This window comes from Triturus cristatus, chromosome 5_2 (assembly GCF_964204655.1).
Source record: "Triturus cristatus chromosome 5_2, aTriCri1.1, whole genome shotgun sequence".
NCBI lineage: Eukaryota > Metazoa > Chordata > Amphibia > Caudata > Salamandridae > Triturus > Triturus cristatus.
The window spans coordinates 1011815450-1011842074 of record NC_140588.1 but is presented as its reverse complement, the minus strand read 5'-3'; the positions used below and the strand labels follow the sequence as shown (position 1 = coordinate 1011842074).

The following is a 26625-nucleotide window of genomic DNA, read 5'->3' as shown; positions in this document are numbered from 1 at the left end:
CACTATTTGTCTTTGTTAAGTAGGTTTGGTTAGCTTGTGTTCACCGCTGTCCAGCTATGTTTGATTGTTAAAAGGTTTGCTTGTGTTTTTCTTTTTTTATTCTTGCAGATGAATATCCCTGAGTGGATTGTGAATCTTCGCCATGACTTCACTCACGGAAAGCTACCGAACTTGAGCTGGTGTCGGAAGGGTGAGCACTTCTTCCCCAATTCTCTTCCTGTAATTATGTTGCTTCAGTCAAATGACGGAATGATTTCTGTGCTGAGATGCCACAGAACACATTGTCCAATCTTGCTTCCTAAGTTGTGCTAATGGGTCACAATGTTTAGTTTTGGTGAACATGTAGTGCTCTACAAAGTGCTAACTTGTATGGAATAAGCCAGGATGCAAACAGTAGCTTAATTTTTTTCCACATAGGTGGCTTTGTGAACATTTTTGCTGACCAATCTTTTTTTTTTTTCTTAGCAAGTCTTTCTTCACCACCATGAATTTACACTTTGTCAGATGCCAGTCTTCATCTTCACTATTAACTGTAGGTCTACAATGGTGGCACATTATAGAATTTATATTTATTATTAAAAATTAAGGTTTGCAAAAAATATATTCTGTGTTCGGGTGAGGTCTGCAGAACAACATGAATTTTTTTTTTTTTTGCAGTCTGTACCAATCCAAGAAAGTTGAGACAACTTGCATATCAGTCTCCCCTCACCCCACAAGAAGCAGATGAGTCACACACGCAGGGGATTTGTTTGCTTAAAGATTGTGTTACAAAAAGGGTTGTTGGCAATTGTTACCTCTTGTTTGTCCCATGAGATTGTACGTTAAGTACTTACTGTTTGTAGTTGGTTCCAAATCCCCACTGTAAATTTACTTCTGTATTGCTCTGAGATATTGGGACATTTGGAGACCGTTTTAAAGTACACTTCCAAGACTGGTATCCACACATTAACTGTTTGTCCCTCTCTTTTGAGTCCTTGCATAGTAAAGAGAGGAATGATGTTTACTGTGGTTTCGGTGTAGCACAAGACAGCACAACTCCCTCTGGGCAGTCTCATGAACATTTGTGGACCCACAATTCAGTGTATTGTGGTCTTCAAATGAGCACTGGATCTGGGGTCAAGTTTCACAACCTCCCTAACGTTAGTTACCAGGAGTCTTAAATTTCCTTTCCCATTCTAAGGGATCGTCCTGAGGCAACCTTCTTCTGATGATTTATGTTGGGAATACATTAAACTACCTGCAGTCTCAGCGCCTGCGTTCTCTCTTTCTCTCTATCTCTCTTTCGATCTCTCTCCCTTCTCTTTCTCTTTTCTCTCTTCTCTCTCCCTTCTCTTCCCCCTCCCCCCCAAATGTTACAGATGCCCCTAAACAAATTCTGTGGAGTAACATCCATTGACACAAGCTAGCTATATTCCATTAGAACCAATGTATCTTGGATTTTAAAGCCATAGTTTTACCACCTCACTTAGGGCAAGCAGATTTCAAGTAAAGAAACAACACTACCCTCAGTGAAGAAAGTATCATACATTCTTCAGTCACAGCTGAAACATTGCCACAATCGTACCTGTCCCTGTTGTGATGAGGCGTCGCTGTGGGCCGTGAAGGTCAACGGAATGTTGGAGTTAAAATAGAACATCAATCGTCTATGGTCTTCCATAATCCAGTCAAACATCTTGGAAGAGTAGCTGTTTGTTCCCTTAGCTAAAGTGAAGTGCTGCTCACTCACGAAACGGCTCCCCCTGGACCTTGCTCCTTCCAGTTCTCTCTTCTTCCTCACAGGCATGCGCTGGTGTTCTATGCTACTGGTCACCGGCAGAAGTCTTGCAGAGCTTCCCCTCCTCGCACAGCTCGGCAGGCTGCTCTGCAGATGATTAAGTTTGGGGGCCCCTACTTGCAGTTCTTTTCCAGACACAAAAATTTGATTTAATGTGAATTAGGGTCTGGACCATTGAAGTTTTATGTTGGAGTTCTGCTTCTTTGAAATGGACATCTCAACCTTTTCTTCTTCATCCTGAAGGATTTCTGTCATAGCAGGCAGTGTTCCCAAGCTGATTACCCCACAAGATTCATGGGAGTGGCCAGAGTTCAGTACAAGGTGTAGGGTAAATGTAGCCTTCCTAACCCTGCCGTGGATCCCGAATACCATGTGTCTTTGTGAAAAGATTCTCCGCGCCATCATGGTTCATTAAAGTGTATTTGCCTCAACCAAAATCCTCCTCCTTTTGATTCTATTTTAATGACTAGTAATATTTTCGGTTGTAATCCTGAAGAATTGGAAAGTACTAATAGTGTTTTTTTAATTAGTACTTGAAGATTGTGAGTCAAGAGCAAGAAAACACTGAAAGCATGCATAACACCATGGCCTCATATATAGACTCCTCGGTGTACTAAATCTTCCAATTTTACAATAATAGAATACTCATCTAATATGTACTTTACCATTTTATGATCTGTGTCCCACAAGCGGACCCATTAGGGATGAAGAGACTGAAGGTGTAGTGAAAGAAGATACACATTGATTTGTAATACTTGGATGAGCCAGCTCCTTCGCATTCCCGGTGTACATATAGTCTGAGGTCAGGAACCCAAAGACAGCCAACCAGCTGCACTAACAGTTTGAATGACACCCATTTATCATGAGTTGTAACAACCTAGTCGGTCCCACCTGTGTAAAATATTATTTCCCCCCTTATGCAACATGGGCAGCCTAAGGTTGCGGAGTCGGAGTTCCCTCTTTTTTTTATATTCAGAAGACCTCTCTTACACTTCAAGTCTCAGTGCTTAGCTCTGTGAACAGATGGAGTTGATGGAAGCTGTAATGCACCTCTTTCCCCAGGATTGCATTGTGAAACGCACCTGCCTCAGCTCAGACCTTCTCAGAGGTACTTTTAGAGACTCGATTTCTGGCAGGGGCAGTTCCTCCTCAGGAGCGTAGAGGAGTTGACCTCCTACTGAGTTCACCCACGATCATATCATTTTTTTTATTGCCCCACTCTTTAAGGGACTGGGCTTGACCTGGCTGATGTGTTTATTTGTTATAGCTGGTGCCTGGGCGGGGCCAATCCTGATGATTGCCAATGGCATCAGGCTGAGGTCCAGTGTGCATGTGGGCTTGGACAGGGTTCTGACTGTCCAATCCGACATACGCACCTTAAACCGCTTAAGTCCACTCTCTTTTAGGAAGTCTGGGAAACACAGCACAGGCCCCTAGTCTCCGGTAGAGCGCTGGTCTCACCTGCTCACACCAATTCTGACATTGCTCTCATGATTTTTCTACTTTAACTGCATGAGAGCAAACTATGGATTGGTTGTGATGAGGTTAACCTGTCCCTGCAGTCCTGCGTTTGGAGGCAGTGTGGGGGCAGGATGGTTAAAGGACATAACCAGTCACAGTGTAGCTTTATTTTCAAGCCACACAGTGATTGGTTATTTTTCTTTATGAGCGATGCAATGGTTTCCCCTCATGCACAGCGCCAGTGATTGCATAATGCTGGCTGGGAGTGGGTTATAGCAATCGCATTTTGTCACATGTCCTCTGTGCAGTTAATGAGATTTTGGAAAAACTGAATTTCTCTTTGCAAAAGAGGAGCAGATATAAAGCCTGCCAGCTCTGGGGTGAAACGGTTTTTAAATGCTGCTCAGCCAGTTGAGTTCAGTTAATGACTATCGTACAATATCTATGCTTTATGTAGTAGAGAGAGTGTGAGAGAGAGAGCAATTGGAGCACAAGAGAAAGGAACCACATTTTCAGCTCTGAAGAGAAAGCTATCCAGATTTGCGATAAATGCTCCGGCTTGATGGCTCCTTTAGCTTCTGCAAGTTGCTTTTGTGTAAGGGGAAACCTATTCACTCTGCATGACTGTGACAGTCAGGCCTGAGAATTCACTCTGCCTCAAGGACACCGACTCCTCACTCGACTATTAAGCTTGCTTGCTTAATGGGTTGAGGCAATAAGGCCTGGAGTGCGATCGTACTTTGTCACCTTTCATTGATGTCAAAGGCCGCCTAGTCAGCTACGGTTGAGCCCTGAGATGTGCTTCGCTTGGTGGAGTTTTTGGTTTAACTGTTTTGTTTGGTTGCTGTGACATCTGCTCTTTGCCCAGCGGAGCTGTGGTTTCTGAACTGTATGGATGTGGAGTTGATGGGTTTTCCTTGGGGTTGTTGAAAGCATCCAATCTGTGTTAGTCAGGGGCAGCAAGTGCCTCGGCATATATAGCCAGATTATGAAATAAACGCATGAGCAAACCATTAGATCGTTTATTTTGCGTCATGGCACTCTCAGCAGCTTGAGTCTGCATTTCCAGTCAAGTCCAGATTTTTTCTCAGATCAGAATACTGATGGCTGCCATTTGCTTACTCAAGTCTGACTGTGAAGGCATCTTAGCGGTATGTAAATGTATGTGATTACCAACTTGCCAACTGAAATGTTTCCATGTTTCTCAGGTTGTGACTTTGTCATGGAATGGCTCAGACGTGAATACTGGTCCTGCCAGTTGGGCAACAATCTTCTATCACAGTGGGAATCAGAAGATGACTCTGAGACCGAGGAGGATGATAGTGATGATGACCAGACGCTGTCTCCGGAGGAAGAGAAGCGCCTGATGCTCGTTGGTGAGTACCGGAATATTCTATGACAGCTGCTACTGAAAGCGTCTGTGCTTTGGGTTTGATGAGTAAGAGCTCGTAGGGTTAGCCAGATGTTGGCAGTATTGTAAGTGCTCCTATGTCGTAGATCCTTCCCATGCGAGTACCCTGCGTATCTAGTGGCTGAACATGAAGCCGCTTCCAGTGCGTGCTTTGTGCATATGCGCATATGTGAATCTTGTCCAACACACCCACCTTCCCTATGCATATGTATATCCTTGCCAATTTCCTTTGTTCAACTAGTATGGATCGAAATGTATTTCTCTCGCTTTTAGAACTTTACCAACCCAGAGTCTTATCCCAGTGCTTGCTAGATATTTTTCAATCAATTTTTTTTTTCCTCTTGTCTCTTTCTTTCGAATAGAGTTTGCCATAATTTTGCCCCGATACTTGTCATTTATTTGACCATTTGAAGTAAATGATATGCATATAACCCACTGCTTCACTTTGGCAAACAGTCATCTGCTGCACCCCTGTGTTGTTTGCGAGGTTTCTCTGGAACTACCTGGTTTGCATGCAGAGCAGCAAGGGTGCACACTTACCATGAGAGATGTAGGATTTAATCTTTAAGAAAAAGTGTCAAGAAGCGAGCACCGGGTCTCCACCATTAGGGACAGTTCGAAACCCTATTTCTGCTAGTGAGGTATGGGACTGTCACATAAGATTTGTGTGGGTTCCATCCACACAAGTGGGAATAACCCCTAGAAAGTTGAAGGCATCTGGTTCCAAATCTGCCTTTCTCCATGTTTCCAAACACCCCCAAAAGTCTGTAGAGGTTATGTACACACTTCCATGAGTGATAAGGCATCATCCTCACACGTGAGCCAGGAGGTCAAGTGTCTCAAAACATACAAGAAGAAATTGTACCAGTTATGTGGTCTTTCTCAGGTAGGCATGCTATGATGGTTAACTACTGACTGTAGCTGTAGCCTAAGATTGATGAGTACACCTCTTTACTCCCAGACTTTGTACAGGAAGATGAGATTGTGCTTTACCTCGGCAAGAAGGCTGAAAAGCAGAAACTGAGGAAGTCGCATGACCTTATCCAAACTGCTCTCTTGCCCATTTAATCCATTATGTACAAGCAGTGGCCATTGTGGCTTAGGGCTGTGGACCATATCCAAAGTCCCAGGTAACAGTAATCAGCTTCACTTTCTGCATTTAGTTTTCACTAGGTTGCTGCTCAAGCTGTTCGAGCGAATCACATCCTTTGACATAAAACTCTTTTAAAGGAACACAGCCTTCTTATAGGCCATTGCATTGGCCATGAAAATAGATGAGCTCCAAGCCCTTTGCAACTCAGAATCTTGCCAAGGAACAGGGAGATTCCCTAGGTGTCTCCTTCCTTCATTCAAACATGAGTACCATCTGATTGAGCATTTTGTTCTTCCAACGTTCTTCTCATATCCCATGCCCCCTCTGATTACAAAATCCTGGATAATTTTGGCATTGCTCTCAGGCTTTTATCTAGAATGAATGGGATCTACGTTCGTCAAACCAGCTGTGCTACTCTTGGTGTCAACTGTGATGGCTGAGCAGCCAGTAAGGCCACCACTGTCAGTTAGATATCATCATGCATCATCCATTACTACACTGTAGTGTTGAGGCACTTTCTACTAGGGCGAAGTCAGCTCCTGGAGTGGTCTACAGTACAGAGCTGGGTGAGCCAACAAATTAACCAGGAGAGTAGAGCCAAGGGTCTGGCTTGGCTGTAAGAGTCCGTGCACAAACTGAACCATGAAAATGTTTGGCACACAATTCGTGCAACAAACATCATTTAAAAATATGACTAAGTCTGCTCAAAATTCAAAGAAGTGATGCCATCACTAACTACTGTGAAATTAGTGAAGTAAGAGGCATGTTAGTGGTCATCTGTACCCGATGTACATGCATCAACATTATAATGTATTAGATGAAAACCAAGAGATTTTCCTTGGGTTGCACAATTTGGTGAAGCAGGAAAGTCAGGATTGATCACTGTTTTTTTGTTTTCACGTTCTCCAATTCAGCCACTAGACTAGTATCTCTTTCTCTCTCCTGTTTAACATAAAAGAATATTGCTTTGCATTAAACTATTGCCACATGAGTTTATACTGTGGGAAGCAGGGAAAAGCCACATAAGAGAGATGAATTTGGCCAGGAAGTTATGCAAAACCTCTTTGCCTGAGTCTGAGCTCCTTAATGTTTAACTTATTATTATCCCTCCTTTCTTGTTCTTATATTTGTGGAATCTTTCCTCGGGTTGAGAATGGAGACCACCATGATATAAAAGTATTATAAAGTTACTTTTATAGTGACAACATTACTTCAGTCCCAATAAGAGTACTCTTTGACTGACCTTTCTAGTTCTCATCGGGAAAAGCCCACCAATTTGACTCCTTTCTTAAACTACTGTTGAGGAGGCACACATAAAGGGTTTAGGACATATGACACATGTAGTATTGTAGTGCAAACCTCTAGTAATGTATTCAGTTTCTGGTCCACCACTAGGTGTCAATGATACCATACCCTTAGGTCGGGACTGAAAAATTCCTTATTGTCCAAGAGTAACATGGTCACTGTGAATGTAAATGTTATCCTTTTCCTATGTCATGTACATGTCTTTACATCATTGGTGAAACTTTATCCATACTGAACGACTTTACCAACGTTTACGGAGGATGTTAAACCACAAGTACTTATAGCTTAGCGATATGGCACTAGAAATTACAGAATTTGGTTACTTTAATTTACTCCCAACATTTATCACGATTTTAGAAAAAAATACATTGCTTTATAACACATGCATTGGAAGGAGCTACATTTGTATTTTTTGCAATCCCATTAAGCCTCCTGCCCCATTGACTCATTAAATGTTAATTCAAGTCCTATCTCAGTGTGTTTGTATGCAAACACACTCTAACATCAATCTCTGCAGCTTACCTACAGTTAAAAACAATGTAAAATTGGAAAAGTTTATAGAAGTCTCATACAGGTTTGAGGTAAAAGTATACAGCAAGCATCAACATATTTTAAGGGCAAATCGCCATTACAGCGGTCCAGAGCTTATCCCTATTGGTAAGCGGGAGCACATAATGCTAATTTCCATACATTTTGGAGCTACATTCATACATACTTCCTCAATGAGCGGAGGAAAGAGTGTGATGCAACTGAAACAGCAGATAGATACTCAGGATCAGATTCTTCAGATTTTGAAGGATGTGGCGTACCTTGAAGGCGATACAGCAAGCTTGAGGAAAAAGGTTGACTTCTCTAAATCTGCAGTTCTCGCTTCATTATGCCAGCTTCTGAACGGGCTCCTCTTACTAGTTCAGTTAGGCTAAATGTGCATTGTACAACACAGGGTAACAAAATGGCAGCACATTTGAAATCTGTGTAAATGTGCAATCGTTCTGAAGCTTTAGTGTGCTTTATGCAGGTATAAAACCAAATTCACAGTTGTTAATACAAACAGAAAAGATATCGGAAAATTTTACTTTCTCGCTACAAAATTGAGAGCTGTGTGTCCATATTCAAAAGCATTGAAGCCTGCATGGAGTGTTTCATACGTGTACTCTCACCACCAATAGTCTCTCTTTCAAATTTCTCCCCAAAATTATACGATATGGTGTAATCTCGGTCATTTTGCATAAATTTTGTTACACTGAATTACCAAAAATATGCCTCTTAATCTGGCATAATTAGAATTTCACCCAGGCTCAATTATAAGTCGATATAACATCCTGCTACACTTGTGTAGCTTTCTGCTGTTAGAATAAATTTCCTTGGAGACTGCCTGGTTCTGTTTTCTTAGTAATAGTAGGGTATCCTCTGCAAAGGCTGACAATTTAAAGATGTCTTGGCGGAATATAATTCCTTTTATAATATGGTGGTCCCTGATGGTTTGCAGGAGAGAATAGTGCGAACATCATGAGGGAACAAGGGGCAGTCCTGATGTGTTCTGGGGTCTGTAGGGATTTGTTTTGAGACTTTTAAATTTAGCCTGATCCTAGCTCGTTGGATACTGTAGAGTGCTTGTATCAGTCCTTTGAATCTACTTCCAAATCCACACTGGTCTAACGTATCCTGTATTATCCGCTAGCCCTCTCTTTCAAACTCTTTTACTGCATCAAATGATGGGCGGTCTGCTTCTCAATTCTGCATTTGTTTGCTTTACCAACGAAGGGAAAGCCTTTTTAATGTTATTGCTTGTTGTATTGCTTAAAATGAAGCCTATCTGATCCATATGAATCAAATAGGGCATTACTCTGTCTAGTCTGATTTACCATGAGTTTGGAAGAAAAAAAGTGACATCTTATGCTTAGAATGGATATGAGGTGGTATGATGCGTTGAGGGTACACTCATTCCCAATTTGCTCTATCATTGAGATAGTTGCCTCCAGCATTATGACGGTAAGTCCCTGGCCCCACCTAAATGTGTTGAAGGTCTCAGTCATAACAAGCAATTGTGGGTGAACTTTAAAAAAAGTTAGGTGTAGAACTGTCATGGCACTGAGTTTTGGCTAATTTCAGGATTTTGATTGCTCTCAACACTTTCTAGGTTATTTTGGACTCTTTAAATAATTCTCTTTCTAATTCTGCTTGGTCAGTGGAACTAAGTCTATGTATAAGAGATCCCGCCCTTGGTCAGGTGTTTAAGCTGTGTGCTGCTTTTGATAGAATGTGTGGAATGCTTCTAATTTCCCTTGCTCCGGCATTTGGGTTTCGTCTGTGTCCGCACCCTTGTATCCCCGTGCCTGGTGCATCTTGAATTTGTTTGCCATAAGGGTGTCTGCTTTGTTTCCCACTTCATGATAGTGGAGTCTATCCTTGCTAGTGCAGAGTTTGCTCTATGTTTCTCGAGGGTCTGCAGTTGCAGTCCTTCTGCTAAGTTCCTCCAGATCCTTTTGAAGAGAATCTATTTGTACTAACTTTTTTTTAAAAAAAGGACTACTCAGGTGTTTGAGCCTTAAGCATCATGTATGAGCTTACTTCTAATCACTGCTCTTGTTGTGACCCACACTACTCCCTTCTCCAACTCGCCTGTGTAGTTAAAAGTTAAATATTCCTTGATTTTTGTCTTTGAATATAATGGAAACCCTTCCAGGCCCTCCAGCAGGAAAAATGTAGACACTACTGTCCCCTAGATCGTTTTCCATCAGCTGTTTGCCACTCAAAGGTCTGGGTCAGTGGACCATGCCCAGAGGGCGTCGGAGGACCTTGATCTTCTTCGTCCACTCCACAGTAGGTGTTTGTCTCTCAACATATAATCGATAAAGGCATTTGTTTGATGTACAGTGAGAGTAGTCCACCACATGTCCATAAGACCTAGGTCTTCTAGCCAGGCATTCCCGTCTGTTGCTAGTTCAGGAGTGCCCCCATTCTCTGGCGAGAACTGACTTGGATGGGATTTATTACCAGGTTAATGCCTCTTTCTATTAGCAGTGGATTAGTCTAGAAATCTAATTCTGATGTTGTTTGTCTCTCTGATTCCTTCTGTCCTATATTTTGGGCCAAGAGGGCGCTAGTGTGATCGGTAAAGATATTCTTCAAACCTTAAAAGCCTTTAAAATGTTGATATGATTCAGGAAATATTCTTTTTTTTTTTTTTTTTCTTATGAGTCCTGTCCTTGGAGTAAGTGCCAAGATTGCTTTACACAACCTTGATGCTGAGAACCAATGCAGTCATACTCATTATTTTGGGTTTTCCTACCCTATGGGGCCAGACTTCCGAATTCATATTTGGCTGTTGAATTGTCTTGTGTGACTTGCCTCTTTTCTCTTCATGTGCCCAAGTAGTTTGGGCTACTGAAACATAGTACTTACTGATTGTTATCTACAAACCTGAGTTGCCGCTACACTTTTTGTAAGCATTGACCTGATTGTGTGTTTCAGAGCAGATATTTTATATGGTGAGGTCATGGTGGTATTAGTCGCTGGGCTTTACAGGCTTGTAGCCATTTTCTTCCCCTACTGCTATGTCTAGGAATGAATAAATGGCACTCAATGTAGGGATTCTAGTCCTTGATGATACAGCAGTTTATTATCTACATGACTCCTTCTGCAGACCCTATTCTACATGTTTCATCCGCCCTGCTAAATTACTTGTGTGTTTGTAGACATTTTGATGTACATGGAGAGAAAAGAAAGTAATGTGATGGGATATCCGGTGTCACCAGGGTGCAGGTAGAGGCATCATTTGTTCAATCACCACAGCCTTGTTTTCATCTTTGTTTCACTAAATTCTTTAGTTCATTTCCACAGTTGGAATGAAAGCTCACACATAAATGATTAGCAGAAGAGTATCTAATTTGAGCTTCTTCTGCATTCTCCAGCACTTGATATCAGTCTTAATGTACCACCCCCATTTTGTCTGTCACCGTGGGCTGTGCAGATCTTGTTGCTATTTCTTGATAAGGAACGTAAAATACCGTTATGAAGGTTGGACACTTAGTCTAAGATATCATCAGGACAATCAAAATGTGGTCCTTTTGACATGATTGTGCTGCAGAATGATACTCCATCCTCACTAGCAATGCAGGATTTTTTATTTCTTTGTACAAATGAAGAACCGGAGTCATGCCAGACTGTCTCAAAATGGGTCCAGTCACACTACTTCTAAAACAAAAAAAAACAGGCTCTGACCCCAGTGATCTCAACAACTTCAGGCCTGAATCTAATCTCCCTTTTTTAGCAAAAATCTTGGAAAGATGTGTCCTCTTGCAATTAACACAAAACATTGAAAGCAACAACTTCCTAGATCCTCACCAATCAGGCTTCAGAAAAGGTTTCAGCACTTAGACAGCGATCCTGAATGTCATAGATGACATTCACAATTCTCTTGACAATGATCGATGCTGCCTACTCATGCTCCTGGACCTATTGGCAGCCTTCGACACGGTTGACCACAAACTGCTCATTAATGTACTGCGGGAAAGGGTCTGAGCAGACGAGGTGGTACTACAGTGGTTCTCCTCCTTCCTGCAGAACTGTACCCAAAGAATAAAAATTAAAAACAGCACGTCAGATCTACTCCCCGTAAACGGAGTTCTGCAAGGATCCGTTCTCTCCCCGGCACTATTCAATATCTACATGGAGCCCCTCACCAAGATACTCAATAAAGCCACAGGGGTGGGGAATTCCTATCTCCCGACGCCCGAGAGATCTAGATTTCTTACAAGGGCAAGAGGTTTTAATTTCTAACTCGTCCAAAGGGCAAGTAGACAGTCTTACGGTAATCTGATACACAGCTGTTCAACCCTTTTGGTCACAGCCAGTTAATAAGGAGCTCTGAGCAGTTTATTGGCAGTGAAAGGGTCAATGCAAAAGCTGGGGCCTACACTTTAAATTTCCCCAGAGCATAACAACAACATGATGGAGCTGAGCTCAAAGTTGCAGCTCTATATAAAACATCCACAGCACTGTCAGGTAAGAGTCTTTTTGCTTTCTCCCCTTTCAGTTTCTTTGAGCACAAGACACAGCCCCAGAACACTCACATCACTGGAATGTAAGAGGCTGCCTTAAGGGCCTCTTGGCTCCTGCTATGACTTCAACCTTGTGACCCCCTGCCTTTTATTCTGTGCTTCACCCTTGAGCCTCAAATCAGCCCCAAGATCCCTCCTCACCCTCGTCTCTGGGGGCCTACAGTAAAGCCCATGCTTTCCCTTCTCATGCAGCCCATGTACAACCCTCCTTTGCACTTTGCTTTGCCTGTACACCTTATGTTTCACCCGGTGCCTGTACTTGCTAACTACACCCCACCCCCTCTGTTGCCCCCTCTGACTGCCCTCACCCTCTCCCCTTGGCCTCTCATATCTTACCTCATCCAGGGTTTAAATTAAAGTTCATTAGTTTCTCCATGGGGAATTCATGCAATCCTCAGGTGCACCCTCATTGCTCTCCTTGCACTGGGCCTCTCCTCTCACTTTGTGCCAGCACCAGGGGCATCTAAACATGCTGCTGTAGCAGCTACAGCAGCTGTGGAGTTCTTAATGGTCCTCTTCTTTCTGCAGGTCCAGACAAAGGTTCATAATTGGCATGAAAGGGTGGATGGATATATATACATGGATGAATGAGTGAAAGGATGGCTGTAAGGATGGGTAAGTGAAAGAATGGATGGATGAGTGCAAGGGTGAATGAATTGATGGATGGGGTGAAAGTGGATGGATGAGTGAAAGGATGGATGAGTGAAAGAATGGATGGATGAGTTAAAGGGTGAATGAATGGATGGGGTGAAAGTGGATGGACGAGTGAAAGGATGGATGGCTGAATAAAAGGGTGGATTGATGGATGCAAGAGAGTGGATGAATGGCTGATGGAGTGGGTGGGTGGATGGCTGGGTGGAAGGATGGATAGATGGGTGGAAGGATGGATGGATAGATTGATGGGTGAATAGTTGAGTGAAACAGTGGATGGAGGGATGAGCGAAAGGGTGGATGGATATGAGTGAAAGGGCGGACAGAGGGGGTGAAAGTGGATGGATGGATGAGCGAAAGGATGGATGGATGAGTGGAAGGAAGGAGGGATGGATGAGTTTGAATGATAGATTTGGAGCTGGAAAGATAGGTTTGGCCCCAAGGGCGTCTTGAACCACTCGCTTTAGCAGCCACAGCAGGGGTGGAGCTCTTGATGAGCCTCTTCTGTCTGCAGCTCGGCAGACAAAGGCCCATAATTAACGTGTAAGAGTGAGAGAAAGAATGGATGTATGGGTGAAAAGGTGGATAGATGAGTGTATGATTGTACATGTGGCTTGCTAAATAGATGAATGAGTGAAAGGATGGATGAGTGACCGGGATAGTGGATGGACGATTGATGTATTGATGAAGAAAAGGGTGAAAAGATAGACGGGTTGCAAGGTGGATGGATCAGTAAGCAAAAGGATGGATGAGTGAAAGGGTAAATTGATGGATGAACAGAAGAATAGGTGAGCAAAAGGATGGACAGATGGCTGAGATGGATGGATGGATATGTTTGAGGATGGATGGGTAGATTTGGATGCGGATGGGTGGATGGATGGATTGAAAAATAGAATGGTGAAAGCTGATGAAAGAATGAATGGAAGCCAATGTAGAGGTGAAATGCTAGATATCAGTGGGTGGATGAATGGGTAGATCTGCAGAAAAGAGGCAACATAAGGAAATCACTAGTATTCAAATCCTTCTATACTATGAGCCTGACATAACCAGAGAGGTTATTAGAGAAGTGTGGCTCACTGGTTAGAGTAGGCAGACTTGGAAGCAGAGGTCAGCCCGGGACCAGGGTTCAATTCCCGGCTCGGCTGGGTCTTGAGTCCATAAATTGTCCATGGACTTGATAATTCTCGCTCCAGTGCATACTCGATTCATGGGTTCACACTCTGCGACTCTGGGCAATAGCTTGTTTAATCTCCACAATGACCCCTCGCGGCGGAATGCCTGGCTTTCACCTTGTGGATGCCCTGCTGGGTTATCTCACAGGGGAATACCAGGATGGGTTCCCTAAGCAAGCGCTTAGAGACCGGTTGGTGATTTGCGCTATATAAATATCTGCACATTTACATTTACATTACATTTACATCCGAGCTCTTCTATAATGAGTGCTGCCATTATTTGATGGTACACTACATGATGGTACCAAAGGGAAGTGGATTTTGTACAGGACAAGTAGATTTATGAAGCCATCTGTCCCATGGACAAGTAGATATTTTATTAAATTCCACACCCCTGAAGCCAACATCCCCTTCCACCTATATGCAGACGATACCCAGATCTACCTGGAAACTTCCTCTATTGATGACATACAAAGACTAAACCTTACCCAGACTAAACCTTACCCTGAAAGAAATCCTACACTGGTTATCCCTCAACCACCTGAAACTAAACCAGGACAAGACGAAAAAACTCATCATAGCCAACAAAGCACAGACCCCCCCAAGTCTCAGAATGGCTAAAAACCATTAATGCTCTAAACTGCAGCCTCAACCCAGCAGACTCTGTAAAATCACTGGGAATCACTCTGGACCCTAACTTAGACTTGGTCAAACACATCAAAAATACAGCCAAGAGCGCTTTCATCAACCTAAAACTGCTCTACAAAATAAAGCCATTCATCCCTCCCAATGACCTCAAACAAGCCACCCAATCCCAGGTTTTGTCCAGATTGGACTACGGGAACGCAACCCTCACAGGCACAGCAAAATCCCACTTAGCCCCCCTCAGAACAACTCTAAATGCAGCAGCTAGGATGGTCACTAGAGTAAAAAAAATATGAGCACATCACTCCTGCTGTTATAGAGCTAAAATGGATACCAACCGAAATGCGCGCTAGCTTCAGAACAGCCTGTCTCACTCACAAAGTCCTGCATACCGGTAAACGCGCATACCTGCCCGCCAAACTCAACAAAGCTGGTCAGTCAAGGAACCTAAGGAGTTCTAACATTCTACTTCTCATCCCGCCCAAAACTCGCAAACATGAAGCCTCCTCACGCGCCTTATCTGGAATTGCGCCCAAAATTTGGAACTCTATCCCAGTTCATATCAGGACTAAACCCTCCTTTCCAAAATTCAAAAGCCAGCTGAAAGACCTTTTCCTCAACCGATCCCTTCCGAATAGATAGCTGACGCTCTACATCGAATCCCGCACACTGCAGTATACAAACACTCTGTTTAGAGGACCGATACTTCTCTTACCTCTCCTCTCTCTCCAGTGCTCCCCTTCACTGATCTGGATTTGTCACGAATCATGGAGTCTTATCGGCTACTCTTTGTGTTTGAATTGTACTCGTCGCGTATCTTTACGTTCTATTTGCCACTCTTTGTGTTTGAACTATACTCGTCACGAATCACTATGTTTTACTACGGTCACTCCTTATGCTTGATTGTATTTTTAGGTCGAGGACCGTCCGGTCTGCCGAAGGCAGAACCGGAAGTCAGAGATTTAGTGTTTCTGAGAGTGGCTCCTTAACCCACCTCTCTTTTTGCCTCTCCTCCATTGGCTGGCTTCCTAAACGGAGGCCAGCCATTGGAGGAGAGAGCCGTCCCTCCAAATAGGCTCCGTCTTTTTCAGATTCGGGGGCGTTTTCTGTGCTGTTCTTTCCACTTTTTAGCCACGCCCTTTTAGAACAGCAGGAACACGCCCCCGAATCCGAAAAAATTTCGAAGCTTCCATCCGCCATTTTTTTGCTGTCGTCTGGCTGTGAGGATCCGTCCGTCCGGCGCCGTGTTGTTGTGCTGGTGGCGGCGCTGCCGGGGCAGGCTCCAGTTCGAAGAGCAGGGATCCGCACCGTGATTTGGACGCCTTTCCCCCTTGTCCCTTGTGCAAAGCGAATCAATGCCTTGTCGGGGCAGGGTGGTAAGCGCTATATGTGTGCCAGTGAGAGCTGCGCAGCAAGCCTCATGAGGACGCAATGCAAGTGGCAAAGATGATACTGTGCGTCAAAATTGCATGCTATTGTCTGCGTTTTGTTCGATTTCTATGTTCCGTCGTTTAAGTCATTGTTTTACTCAATTGCTACACAGCTCGAGTACAACTTTTATGTGTAAGTGCATGTCTTGTGTTTGATTTTCACAATTTGGTCTGCGGGCTGTTTTCAAAGCAGTATATAGACCCTGCTTGACCCGTCCATTCCTTCACGACTCCATTCAAGCCACGGCCTCCTGCAGGGGGGTGGGGAGGGGTGGTGTGGTTTGAGCACCTCTGCCGATGTTGTTGTTCAAATAACATGTTTGCCCCACCCAAACCGCAGATGACACACAGAGAGGTAGGTGCGCGTTAGAGCGCCTGCTGAGCATCGTCGTTGATGCCTTTCTACCTTTCTTCCGGGCGCCGTCCGTTCCCTGCCCCACTCCTTACACCCCTTGCCCACCCCCCCAATGTGTTTGAGGGATCTCGCACTATATCCAAAGAGCTGTCCTGGGTGTTTGTTTAGAACACACAAAGCCTTTGTTTGCCCTCAGTCTCAGGAGGGCAAGGGGGCGGGACAAGTGGGTGCTAGAATGGATCCGATTTCCAGGTGCTGAGCTGCGATCACACCTTCTCCGGGACTATCACCTGTTGTTTTTCCGATTCCATGTCGCCCTGAACCTCTGACAAAATACCTAGCACAAAAGGTCTGTTTCTCTTATTTTCAGAACTTCATGAAGCCGCTTTAGGCATTAAAGCTAGGGTTACCAGGTGACTCAGGGCTACCGGATGCTCTGTTTCCAGTGCCCAGTTTTCCTTTCCCAAATCATTGCTTTTAGGGGTCAGTCACATTTAACTCAACCAATCCTACAACTCTCAGAATGGAGTCTTTACTGAGGAAAGCGCAGGGCTAAAAACATCCATCCTTCCTTTTCTCCATCCTTCCTTTTCTCCATCCTTCCGTCTCTCCATCCTTCCTTTTCTCCATCCTTCCGTCTCTCCATCCTTCCGTCTCTCCATCCTTCCTTTTCTCCATCCTTCCGTCTCTCCATCCTTCCTTTTCTCCATCCTTCCTTTTCTCCATCCTTCCGTCTCTCCATCCTTCCGTCTCTCCATCCTTCCGTCTCTCCATCCTTCCTTTTCTCCATCCTTCCTTTTCTCCATCCTTCCGTCTCTCCATCCTTCCGTCTCATCATCCTTGTCCCCCCCCCCCCCCCCTTGCACTGCAAGAGATGGTATTTACGGACTTCCTGGAGGCCAGAGTCTCTGAACAATGTCAAAGAAGCCATTAAAAAGTACATTTTTCATGTTACACAAAATGACCCTGTGATGCCCACCCCCAGATCAAGCTGATAAAGTGTGTGTGGGGGGGGGGGGGGGGGGGTAAATGACACCCCATCGCATGGCAGCCATAATTTGAGCCACTCATGTTCCTTTCCACCTTCGACGTAAAGCACTTTTGTAAAAGCGCTATACAAATAACGGATTATTACTTTGATAAAAACAAAAGGTGCGGAGTGCAACACCTGCTTGTTTTCTGCTCATGGAAAGCAGGTGAGATTGAGCAAATAAGTGAGTTATTTAAGAATTCAAAAATGTGATGCCATGCTATAAAACAAGCACTGATAAAGCCAATAAAACTGGCATTGGCTGCCAAACGTTTGACTTTGTCAATGCATGTTTTGTTGTATCATGGATGATGTTACTATTTCCTGTAGGCCACATATTGCTCTTGTCTATTGCGTCATTTAAATTGAGCGGCACCCAGGTGTTTATAGCCGGCAGCAATTGGGTTGTAGTTGAAGGCAGTGTGAGTTTTGCTCAGTGGGACAGTATGGTGTTCAGTGGGGGAGACGATGTGGCACTATGGCCAGAGCTACTGAACTTGGAACTGGGGAACCAGGTTCAGCCTTAATAACCAGTCCACCAGACGACTCTCCTGAGAGCACAATCCCGTGCTAGACTTTAGAAGGCTTCGCAAGACCTTAGAAGCGCTAGTGTCTTACCACCATCAGGTGGACCCTAGCACTGGCAAGTCTGGGTTAACCTTCAAGGTTTGTCCACCACAATCCATACTGAAGTTCACCTCCGGTCTTGCTAGCAGGCCTATGAAGCAGCACAGCCAAGAACAAAAGTGACTCTGTCACTGAGGTCACAGGACCCTTGAGAAGGGCCAGCTCTAGGGCAGTGCAACCGGTGTGACCGGGCGCTGACTGTGGGTGGAAACATTCTGTTTGCAAGTAAATTAAGGTTTTAAAAGCGCTTGCTGCCTCCTTCCTGGCCTCCAGCAATTTTCGGCAACAATAAAAATGTCAAGATGACTCTGGTGTTTAATGTTCTTCCTAGAGAGAGATCGGAGTTTTGTCTAGTGGAAGTTTTGACTCCTGGAAAGGTAGCACATAGGGTTAATGGGCCTGCAGCAAAGAACATGTACCATGCAGATCACAAAGTGCACATAATGTAAATAGGTCAGTGGGCTACTGTGTGTGTGTGTGTGTGTGTGTGTGTGTGGGTGGCTCTGTGGGTGGCTCTATTTGTATGTGGGTTGCTCTATGTGAGTGGCTCTGTGTGTGTGGGTGGCTTTGTGTGTGGCTCTGTGTGGGTGCAAATGCAATAGGTCTCGCATTTGACAGTGATTAAGCTATTGACATTGTAAATAACAATGCAGTTTCTTTAAATGTTTTAAAAACATAAACAAACATAATGTCATGAGCAATGCCAGTAGCTCTAACTTTAACAGTGCCGAGACCATTGCATTGGAAATGCTTGTTGATACATGTTGTAAAGCGCTCTGATACCCTCGGGTCTGGCTAGCGCTATATAAAACTCCTAAATAAATAGAATAGCATCAAAACAAATTTGGCCGTTTATAAGGAATACTTTTTCATAAAGAAGAAACATCTGCTAAAGGATGTTTGCAATGTAGTCTACAACATAAACTGTTTTTATTTCTGTAATTTGAACATTGAAGCCTAACCATGTATTTTATTGTCAAGAAAGACTATAAAGGCAACTAAAACCTTCAACTTCTGGGAAGGAACACCTTGGTTATTTGAGCTCTCTGAGGCTTATATACATTTATTTTTAAACAGGTTGGGGAATCTGGCGTTTAATAGTAGAACTGTATTGTTTCCTGAAGTCTTCTATGTTTCCCCGAGGGCTGTGATGAAGCGTAGCAGCCCCGGCATGTGCAGAAATGTGTCTGGTTAGACTGATCCTCAACAACCCTGCTTCACTGCGCCATAAAAGGGCATGCAACAAGAAGAATTGGGGCTTCACTTCCTCTTGAGTTATTATCTTTGTGGCTTGTTACTGATCATTGAAAGAAATCTGCTAACTACACATCTGTTTGTTTTTTTTATTTAGAAAACGTGAAGCATGTTTTATCGTCTTACGTAAAGTATCAGTACAAGGTAAGTGAATAATACAAAATGTTATTTCTACATCTCGTATATGACATAAACTGCCTTTAGGTTGTCCCTTCCCACACATCCGTTGTGAATGCAATGCCGCCACAACAACAGAAGATACTAGAGAATGGTTGTGGGGTACGCTCTGGTCCACCTCATCTCTATCAAACATGTGCATCATCCCTTCTTTCAATATTTCCACCCAGCCTATTTTGTTGTGGTTATAATCATTTGTAGCTGCGTAGATGTGTGATTTTTGTTTTTGACCTGCACACAGGTTGTTAATGTGCCTCCACACCATTTGTTGCCTATGCCTTACCTCTTTTGCCTGCTCACGCCACAGAGGTGTGACCTTGAGAGAGCAGTACTAGGTGCCAGTGGGTGACGCTTATAGTAATCTTAGCTACTCCAAACATCACGGTCAACTGGCTTCGTTTATATGACACGGATAAAATCAGCAACTAAAGCAGATGCAGGATATTATCATTTAAGCATTTGATTGACTCACAGTAAAAGACAGGCCTATTATGGCCACTGAGCTGGTGACAAAGTAGCCGAAGGGTTCTAGGTCCAATATTAAATGTTTTTTGCTTAAAAAAAAAAGTATTATTAATGAACTTGCTTTCAGCTCGTCTTTATCATACTTGGCTGTTACGGATGTGCTGTGGGTTACTGTTCACTTCTGAACATGCACTGGTAGTTTATTAGTTGTACAAGAGTAGTTGCATGTACACTGGCCATGTTTTTCGAGAGACTGACCATTCTATAAATCTGTTAAATACATAGAACTAGGATTTGAAGGCACACAAGACCAACAGAACGTACTAATCCTCTTAACACCACTGATTTATTCACAGCCGTTCTAGCTCCTATTCGGCGCACAAAAAATCAGCACAAATAATGAAGACACATTAGTGGATTTATACTTGCAAAATTAGCATATAAAAATAATTGCAATCAGATTCTCTCAGATTATCAAAACTTTAAATCAAAAACATTGTCACTGAAGCAATGTCTGTGTTCAGTAATTAAAATCCTCACTATTGAAAACTACTCGAGTGATGTGGGTGTCAAGCATGGATCCCAATTGATACCCCGGTTCTTGATTTCATCATAGATGCACAAATACTGTGGAAGATGAAAGCAGTCTTTCTTCCTCTAATGTTGGCTAGTGTCTACGTTTCGGGTTGCTGCTGGTTGGTAGCTTCATTCATCCGGTTATCTTCTGGTCTCACTAACTTTGTATGAACATGCAGGATTTTATTTTATATTTTGCATAGGGCTTTTGTGGAATTTATAGTTATTTGGTCATTGGAAAGTGTTGTATTCAATGTTATTTGATCTTCTTTATTGTGGTCGTTGCATGTTCTGTTTATGTTTAGTGAATGGTTGTGAGTTTGTTGTTAATTCTTGAACACTGAGTTGTGTTCTTCAGGCTTGGTGCCTTTGTAGAATGATGTTTGTGGTCTGGGAACCGTTACTGGTGGTAGTTACCGTGAGCCTACAATACAAAATATTCCTGTTTGCACCTCGCGCAGGCTTGTTGTTGCAGTTTATTTATACTTTGTGAATGTGAATCCACTACAAACCTCTTTCTTTCCCTAACGGTGCTGTTGAGCTGTCCCATCGCATACACTCGACTTCCAGGTCCGAACCTCTTTTTCTCGAACAGTGTAAAATGCATTTCATTTCAGTTGTCCCATGGCTCACTTACCCTGCTTCTTGTTTGCTCCTGCTCTGTGCTCTTCCCGTCTTTGGTGCTGACTCCCCACGCCCAACTAATAAGGAATTACTACTTCATGATTCGCAACAGTTTCAGCCTGCAACTTTTACAGGACTTTAATTCACATTTCCTCGCAGCCCGGCAGGTTAACTGCTGCATTCGACTGCATACAGATCTCAGCGGGAACATTCATGAAGCATGTTAGAAAGTTTTATGCTGCCCGCCTAAGTGCTTACTCCGTAGCACATTGTGAAAGTCTGGCGACTGCATTCCCAGCTCCCCTTTCTGTGAGAGCTCTTCGTGAACTGTGCAGTCAGGTTTGAGAATAGCATGAATAATCTCCACCACGATAAACCCAAGCTAGCAAAATATATCCTAGGCGGAGCAAATATTTGGTGTGGACACCACAAAAGGGCCTGTTAAGAATGGCCATTTTCAGAGTCTGTCGTGTAAAACCTTTGTAAACAAGGCCCACTTTTGCCACTGTCTTAATATCCCTTTTGAGATTGGACATAGGACACTCTTCAAGGATCCTTTGCCCTCCTCAGTGGTGCTGGACCAATTTTCAGAGTGGGGGTGCCACCGTCGATGTTACATCACTGAAGTCCTAGGGATTGTGAAAAATCCAAGAGTCACACAAAGAACAAGGGCAACAAATGAGTCCTACCCTTTCATCGGGAGAGTGGTAAGGGTGTGGTATGTAGCCGGTGTACTTTTTCGAGCATACTGTCGCAAATCTATCCCTAAAGCTTAGTGTTGTAGCAAACTTTCATTTACAGACCGCACATTTTCCCTTGAAATGGCCAATAAGTTTACGGAGACATAAAGTCTTACTGCTAAAACTATAAAAGGCACAAAGAATAGATGATGTGTGGGGGTTTCAGGTAGTATTTTTCCTTTGTGCATCACAGAGTAGAGAGTCTTGATTTGTTGTGTACAGTTCATTTACGGGTATTTAAATGTTTCTGTTAAATAGACCTCATATTGCCTTTTCTTTCACCCTCCTCTTCTCCCCCCTTGTTTGCCAGGCAATAGTTGTCACACAGTTCAATTTACAAAATCGTACAAAACTGCAGTCAGAAAGAAAAGCAAATACCAGTCTCAATGTGAAAAGAATAATCCGCAATTTGTCAGATGGCAGAGCCTGGCATTTAATCTCTCTTTGAATGCCACCTGATTTCACCGGATAGACAACCGGGTCCAGCAAAGAGATTGTGCTAACCCTCCCTTTTCATTGCGTCCCACATATCATCCTGCAGTCATGCAGTGGGCGTTTCCCTTGCTTCCCACATTCCGTGGAATCTTGCTTAAAAAGAAAACACTTTTGCTACCACTTGAGTCTGTAACTTAACGTGTTTATCGATTCTCCGTATCTTCTTGCGATTTAGGACTTATTTTCAGTTTTTAACGTATTCACACCTATTTAGTTTAATTATTTGTCTTATTTTCTACTTTTAACTTTTGTATCCTTTTGTTGTTGTTGGTGATTTTAACAGCTTTTCATCGATAGCTCATACCGAAAGTTTAGGGACGAAGAAAATAAAATTGAAACACTTCCGGGTCGATACTTAAAAATCCCGATTTTTTTTCTGTTTGATTTAAAAAAAAAAAAAAAAATGAGATCCTATATTAAGAAATTAAATGTCGGTTTCAACACTGCGCCCAGTGATGACAGTTGGTAGTTTTGTCTCCCAGTCTCGGAATGAGATTTGGCTGGGTTGCCCAGTGTTACCAAAAGCCGTCATTTGATAAAACCGACAGTAGGTGGCGATGTGAACTTTGATATGGCACATGATTTTCTCCTTTCAGATGTAGTTGCTGAAGCTCTCACCGTCCCACCTTGGAAACCCCGTGTCTGCATCACTAGCGGCGCCCCAGTGTCCTTTCCATGTATGAGTCAGTCATGTACGGTGTCAGCACCTTTAGGGAGTGAAACGAGAACTGTCCCGCGTTGTTCGCGCCTCTGAGAAGCCCGAACATGGGCTGTAGCCTGTTCGTTTTATTCAATACTAACTTATCGTGAAGTCCACGGTGCGGGTGGACACATTTATGGGCTAATCGGCCCTCCCCATAGTTACAGGTTCCGCAGCGCAGTACTTTTTCCTTTATTTGATGTTTGTGCATGGTCTAGCTCTGGACCAGGACTCGAGTGCATCCTGTGTTTTGGAGCAGGTGCTGGTTACAAGGGTTCTTGTATTCCTTTCTTCTCGGGTTCCTTCGGCTCTTCGACTGGGCAGCATGCTACACAATGTGGGGTGTTTAGTTAGAACCATGTTTGTTCTGATCCTGTGTGGGAGAGTGTGTGTTGTGCATGAGGACCTCCGAGGGGCAGTTGTTGTGTTACAGTGTGCAGCACTTGGCAGTGTGAAGGATGAAGTGTGAGAGACAGGCTCTCAGTTGAAGCTGGCAGCGGGAGTAGTGTTTATGGTGTTTCTCATGGTCACTGGACTGGTTACTGCACAGGTTTGTCCATTCTGAGATCATTTGTTTAACGTTTATTGTCCCGAGCAGACATAGATCTTCTGAAGAAACGGTGGAGACCTCTTTCGAGGGACTCTGGCACTATCACCCCTCATCCGGTTATCACTTCGAGATGGCAAGAAGCGGTCATAACCTGCGTCCTATTGAGACCCGCAGTGGAGGACTGAACTTGAGTCTCCTGCCGGCCAGCGGCATGGGGCAGATCTCTTTAGATTTTCCACGCCTGTTTCATTGTTGACAGTTTGTTTGCTGTGAACTGGTACAGTACCGGGTGATGGCCATGACCCGTAGCAGTGTGAGTGTTAGTGTCGCACAGTATGAGGGGATTATTATTAGGGCTGGGCGGAATTTGCGGAATGCCTCTTCGTGGAATTTTGAAAAAAAATTTGTTGAAAACGAGCGCACAACCTGAGGGACCGTGTGCCTGGGACTGGGGTCCCTCGTGCTTGGGCAGGCTCCCCTATCTCCCCGGCCTGGCTGCGTTGAGAAGCAGGGACCGGCCCCGGGCCTCCTGATGTTTGGTCAGGGCCTGGGATCCCACGTCCTGCGGCCTGCCAAGTGTCCATCTGCCCGGGACAAGGGACCCTGGTGCAGAGCCCCGGAGCCCTGCAAGGGCAGGCAGGAGCCCTACCGCTATGGCTCGGTGTGGGCAGCTGGGAGTCCTTTCGGTCCCGGCCATCTGGTCGCACCTTTCCCTCGGCCATCTGGTCGCGCGCAATGCTTTCCAATAGGGCGACCAGATGGCCGGGCCAGCCTGGAAGTCCCGATGAGGGTCCATTCGCCTCGCGGATCCCAGCCACGGCTCCAGGAGGTCGGGCGCGTCCTCGCCTAGGGTCTCCTCCGTCACTCGGAGCGCGAGGGTTACAAGAAAGGTGGGTAGCCTTCCTCCGGATTAGTAGGGGCAGGGTATGCCGGGACACCCCTCCTGGGGATTGCGGTTCTCAGGCGGGGACCAGATGGGCCAAGCCCGGACGACACTTCCCCGGGGCGTCGGGTGCTCCCTCCTCCAGCCCGCGGCGAGGCAAAGTGCCCAGGACGGGCTCCATGGGTCCCCCGGGCGTCCACCGAGGCCTGCAGCCCCAAAGCCCTGCAGCCCTGGAGCCCTTCAGCCCGGAGCCCTGGAGCCCTGCAGGCCCGGAGCCCTGGAGCCCTGCAGGCCCGGAGCCCTGCAGGCCCTGGAGCCCTGCAGGCCCTGGAGCCCTGCAGGCCCTGGAGCCCTGCCGGCCCGGAGCCCTGCCGGCCCGGAGCCCTGCCGGCCCGGAGCCCTGCAGCCCTGGAGCCCTGCAGCCACCGAGGCCTGCAGCCCCAAAGCCCTGGAGCCCTGCAGGCCCTGGAGCCCTACAGGCCCTGGAGCCCTGCAGGCCCTGGAGCCCTGCAGGCCCTGGAGCCCTGCAGGCCCTGGAGCCCTGCAGGCCCTGGAGCCCTGCAGCCACGGAGCCCTGCAGCCACGGAGCCCTGCGTGGGCAGGCGGGAACCCTAGCGCGAAGGCTCGGGGTTGGACAGATGGGAGTCCTGTCAGTCCCGTCCATCTGGTTGCACCTCTCCCCTCGGCCATCTGGTCGCGCGCAATGCTTTCCAATAGGGCGACCAGATGGCCGGGCCAGCCTGGAAGTCCCGATGAGGGTCCATCCGCCTCGCGGATCCCAGCCAGGGCTCCAGGAGGCCGGGTGCATCCGCGCCTAGGGTCCCCTCCGTCACTCGGAGCGCGAGGGTTACAAGAAAGGTGGGTAGCCTTCCTCCGGATTAGTAGGGGCAGGGTATGCCGGGACACCCCTCCTGGGGATTGCGGTACTCATGCGGGGACCAGATGGGCCAAGCCCGGACGTCACTTCCCCGGGGCGTCGGGTGCTTCCTCCTCCAGCCCGCGGCGAGGCAAAGTGCCCAGGATGGGCTCCATGGGTCCCCCGGGCGTCCCCCGAGGCCTGCAGCCCCAAAGCCCTGCAGCCCTGGAGCCCTTCAGCCCTTCAGCCCGGAGCCCTGGAGCCCTGCAGGACCAGAGCCCTGCAGCCCTGGAGCCCTGCAGCCCCTGAGCCCTACAGCCACGGAGCCCTGCGTGGGCAGGCAGGAACCCTAGCGCGAAGGCTCGGGGTTGGACAGATGGGAGTTCTTTCAGTCCCGTCCATCTGGTTGCACCTCTCCCCTCGGCCATCTGGTCGCGCGCAATGCTTCCCAATGGGGCGACCAGATGGCCGGGCCGGCCTGGAAGTCCCGATGAGGGTCTATTTGCCTCCCGGATCCCAGCCAGGGCTCCAGGAGGCCGGGCGCGTCCGGGCCTAGGGTCCCCTCCGTCACTCGGAGCGCGTGGGTTACAAGAAAGGGGGGTAGCCTTCCTCCGGATTTAGTATGGGCAGGGTATGCCGGAAGACCCCTCCGGGGCTGGCGGTTCTTTGCCGGGGACCAGATGGGCTACGCCCGGGCAACATCCTCCCAGGCTTCACTCCTCCTGCCCGCGGCGTGGCAAAGTGCCCAGGGTCGGGCTCCACGGGTCCCGGGCAGTCCTACCCCCGGGGCGCCCGGGCCCGAGAGCTCCGTCGGTGTTCCCCGTGCCCGAGTCCCAGCCGCTGTCCCCCAGCCCCCGGGAAGCAGAGAGCCCACCGAGCCCATGGTTAAGGCGGGAGCCCTACCGCTATGTAGCCTTCCTCCGGATTACTAGGGACAGGGTACTCTGGGACCCCTCTCGGTCCTCAGCCGGCAGCAGGACGGGCCCGGATGCTGCCCCGGTCCTGTCCCGGGGACTGCCGCATGGCAGGGTGCCCTGGACAAGGGTTCCGGAGGGCCCGGGGAGGCTTCCCCTGCGCCTGCGGGCCTGGGAGCCCTGGCTGGGTCCAGGGGCCTGGCTGGGTCCAGGGGCCCGGCCGGGCCCCGGGTCGGGGTCTCCGGCCCCAGACCCCGTCCCCCGGCCTGCGGCACTGCCAAAGGCCCGGGACGGGGTTCCGTTGTGTCCGGGGAGCCTCCCCAGGCCTGTCTGGGTTCATTGGCCCCTGGGGGCCCAGGGGAGGGTGGCCTCCC

At 46.3% G+C, this 26625-nt stretch overlaps 1 protein-coding gene across 1 annotated transcript in view; it reads left to right on the top strand.

Annotated features, from left to right (window-relative positions):
• LAS1L (LAS1 like ribosome biogenesis factor) overlaps positions 1 to 26625 on the top strand; it is a 394614-nt gene that overhangs the window by 58434 nt on the left and 309555 nt on the right. The window contains exons 4-6 of the mRNA XM_085608289.1: positions 109 to 190; positions 4444 to 4611; positions 19369 to 19415. Coding sequence (XP_085464415.1) covers positions 109 to 190; positions 4444 to 4611; positions 19369 to 19415 — 297 coding nt within the window. The remainder of the gene's footprint in view (positions 1 to 108; positions 191 to 4443; positions 4612 to 19368; positions 19416 to 26625) is intronic.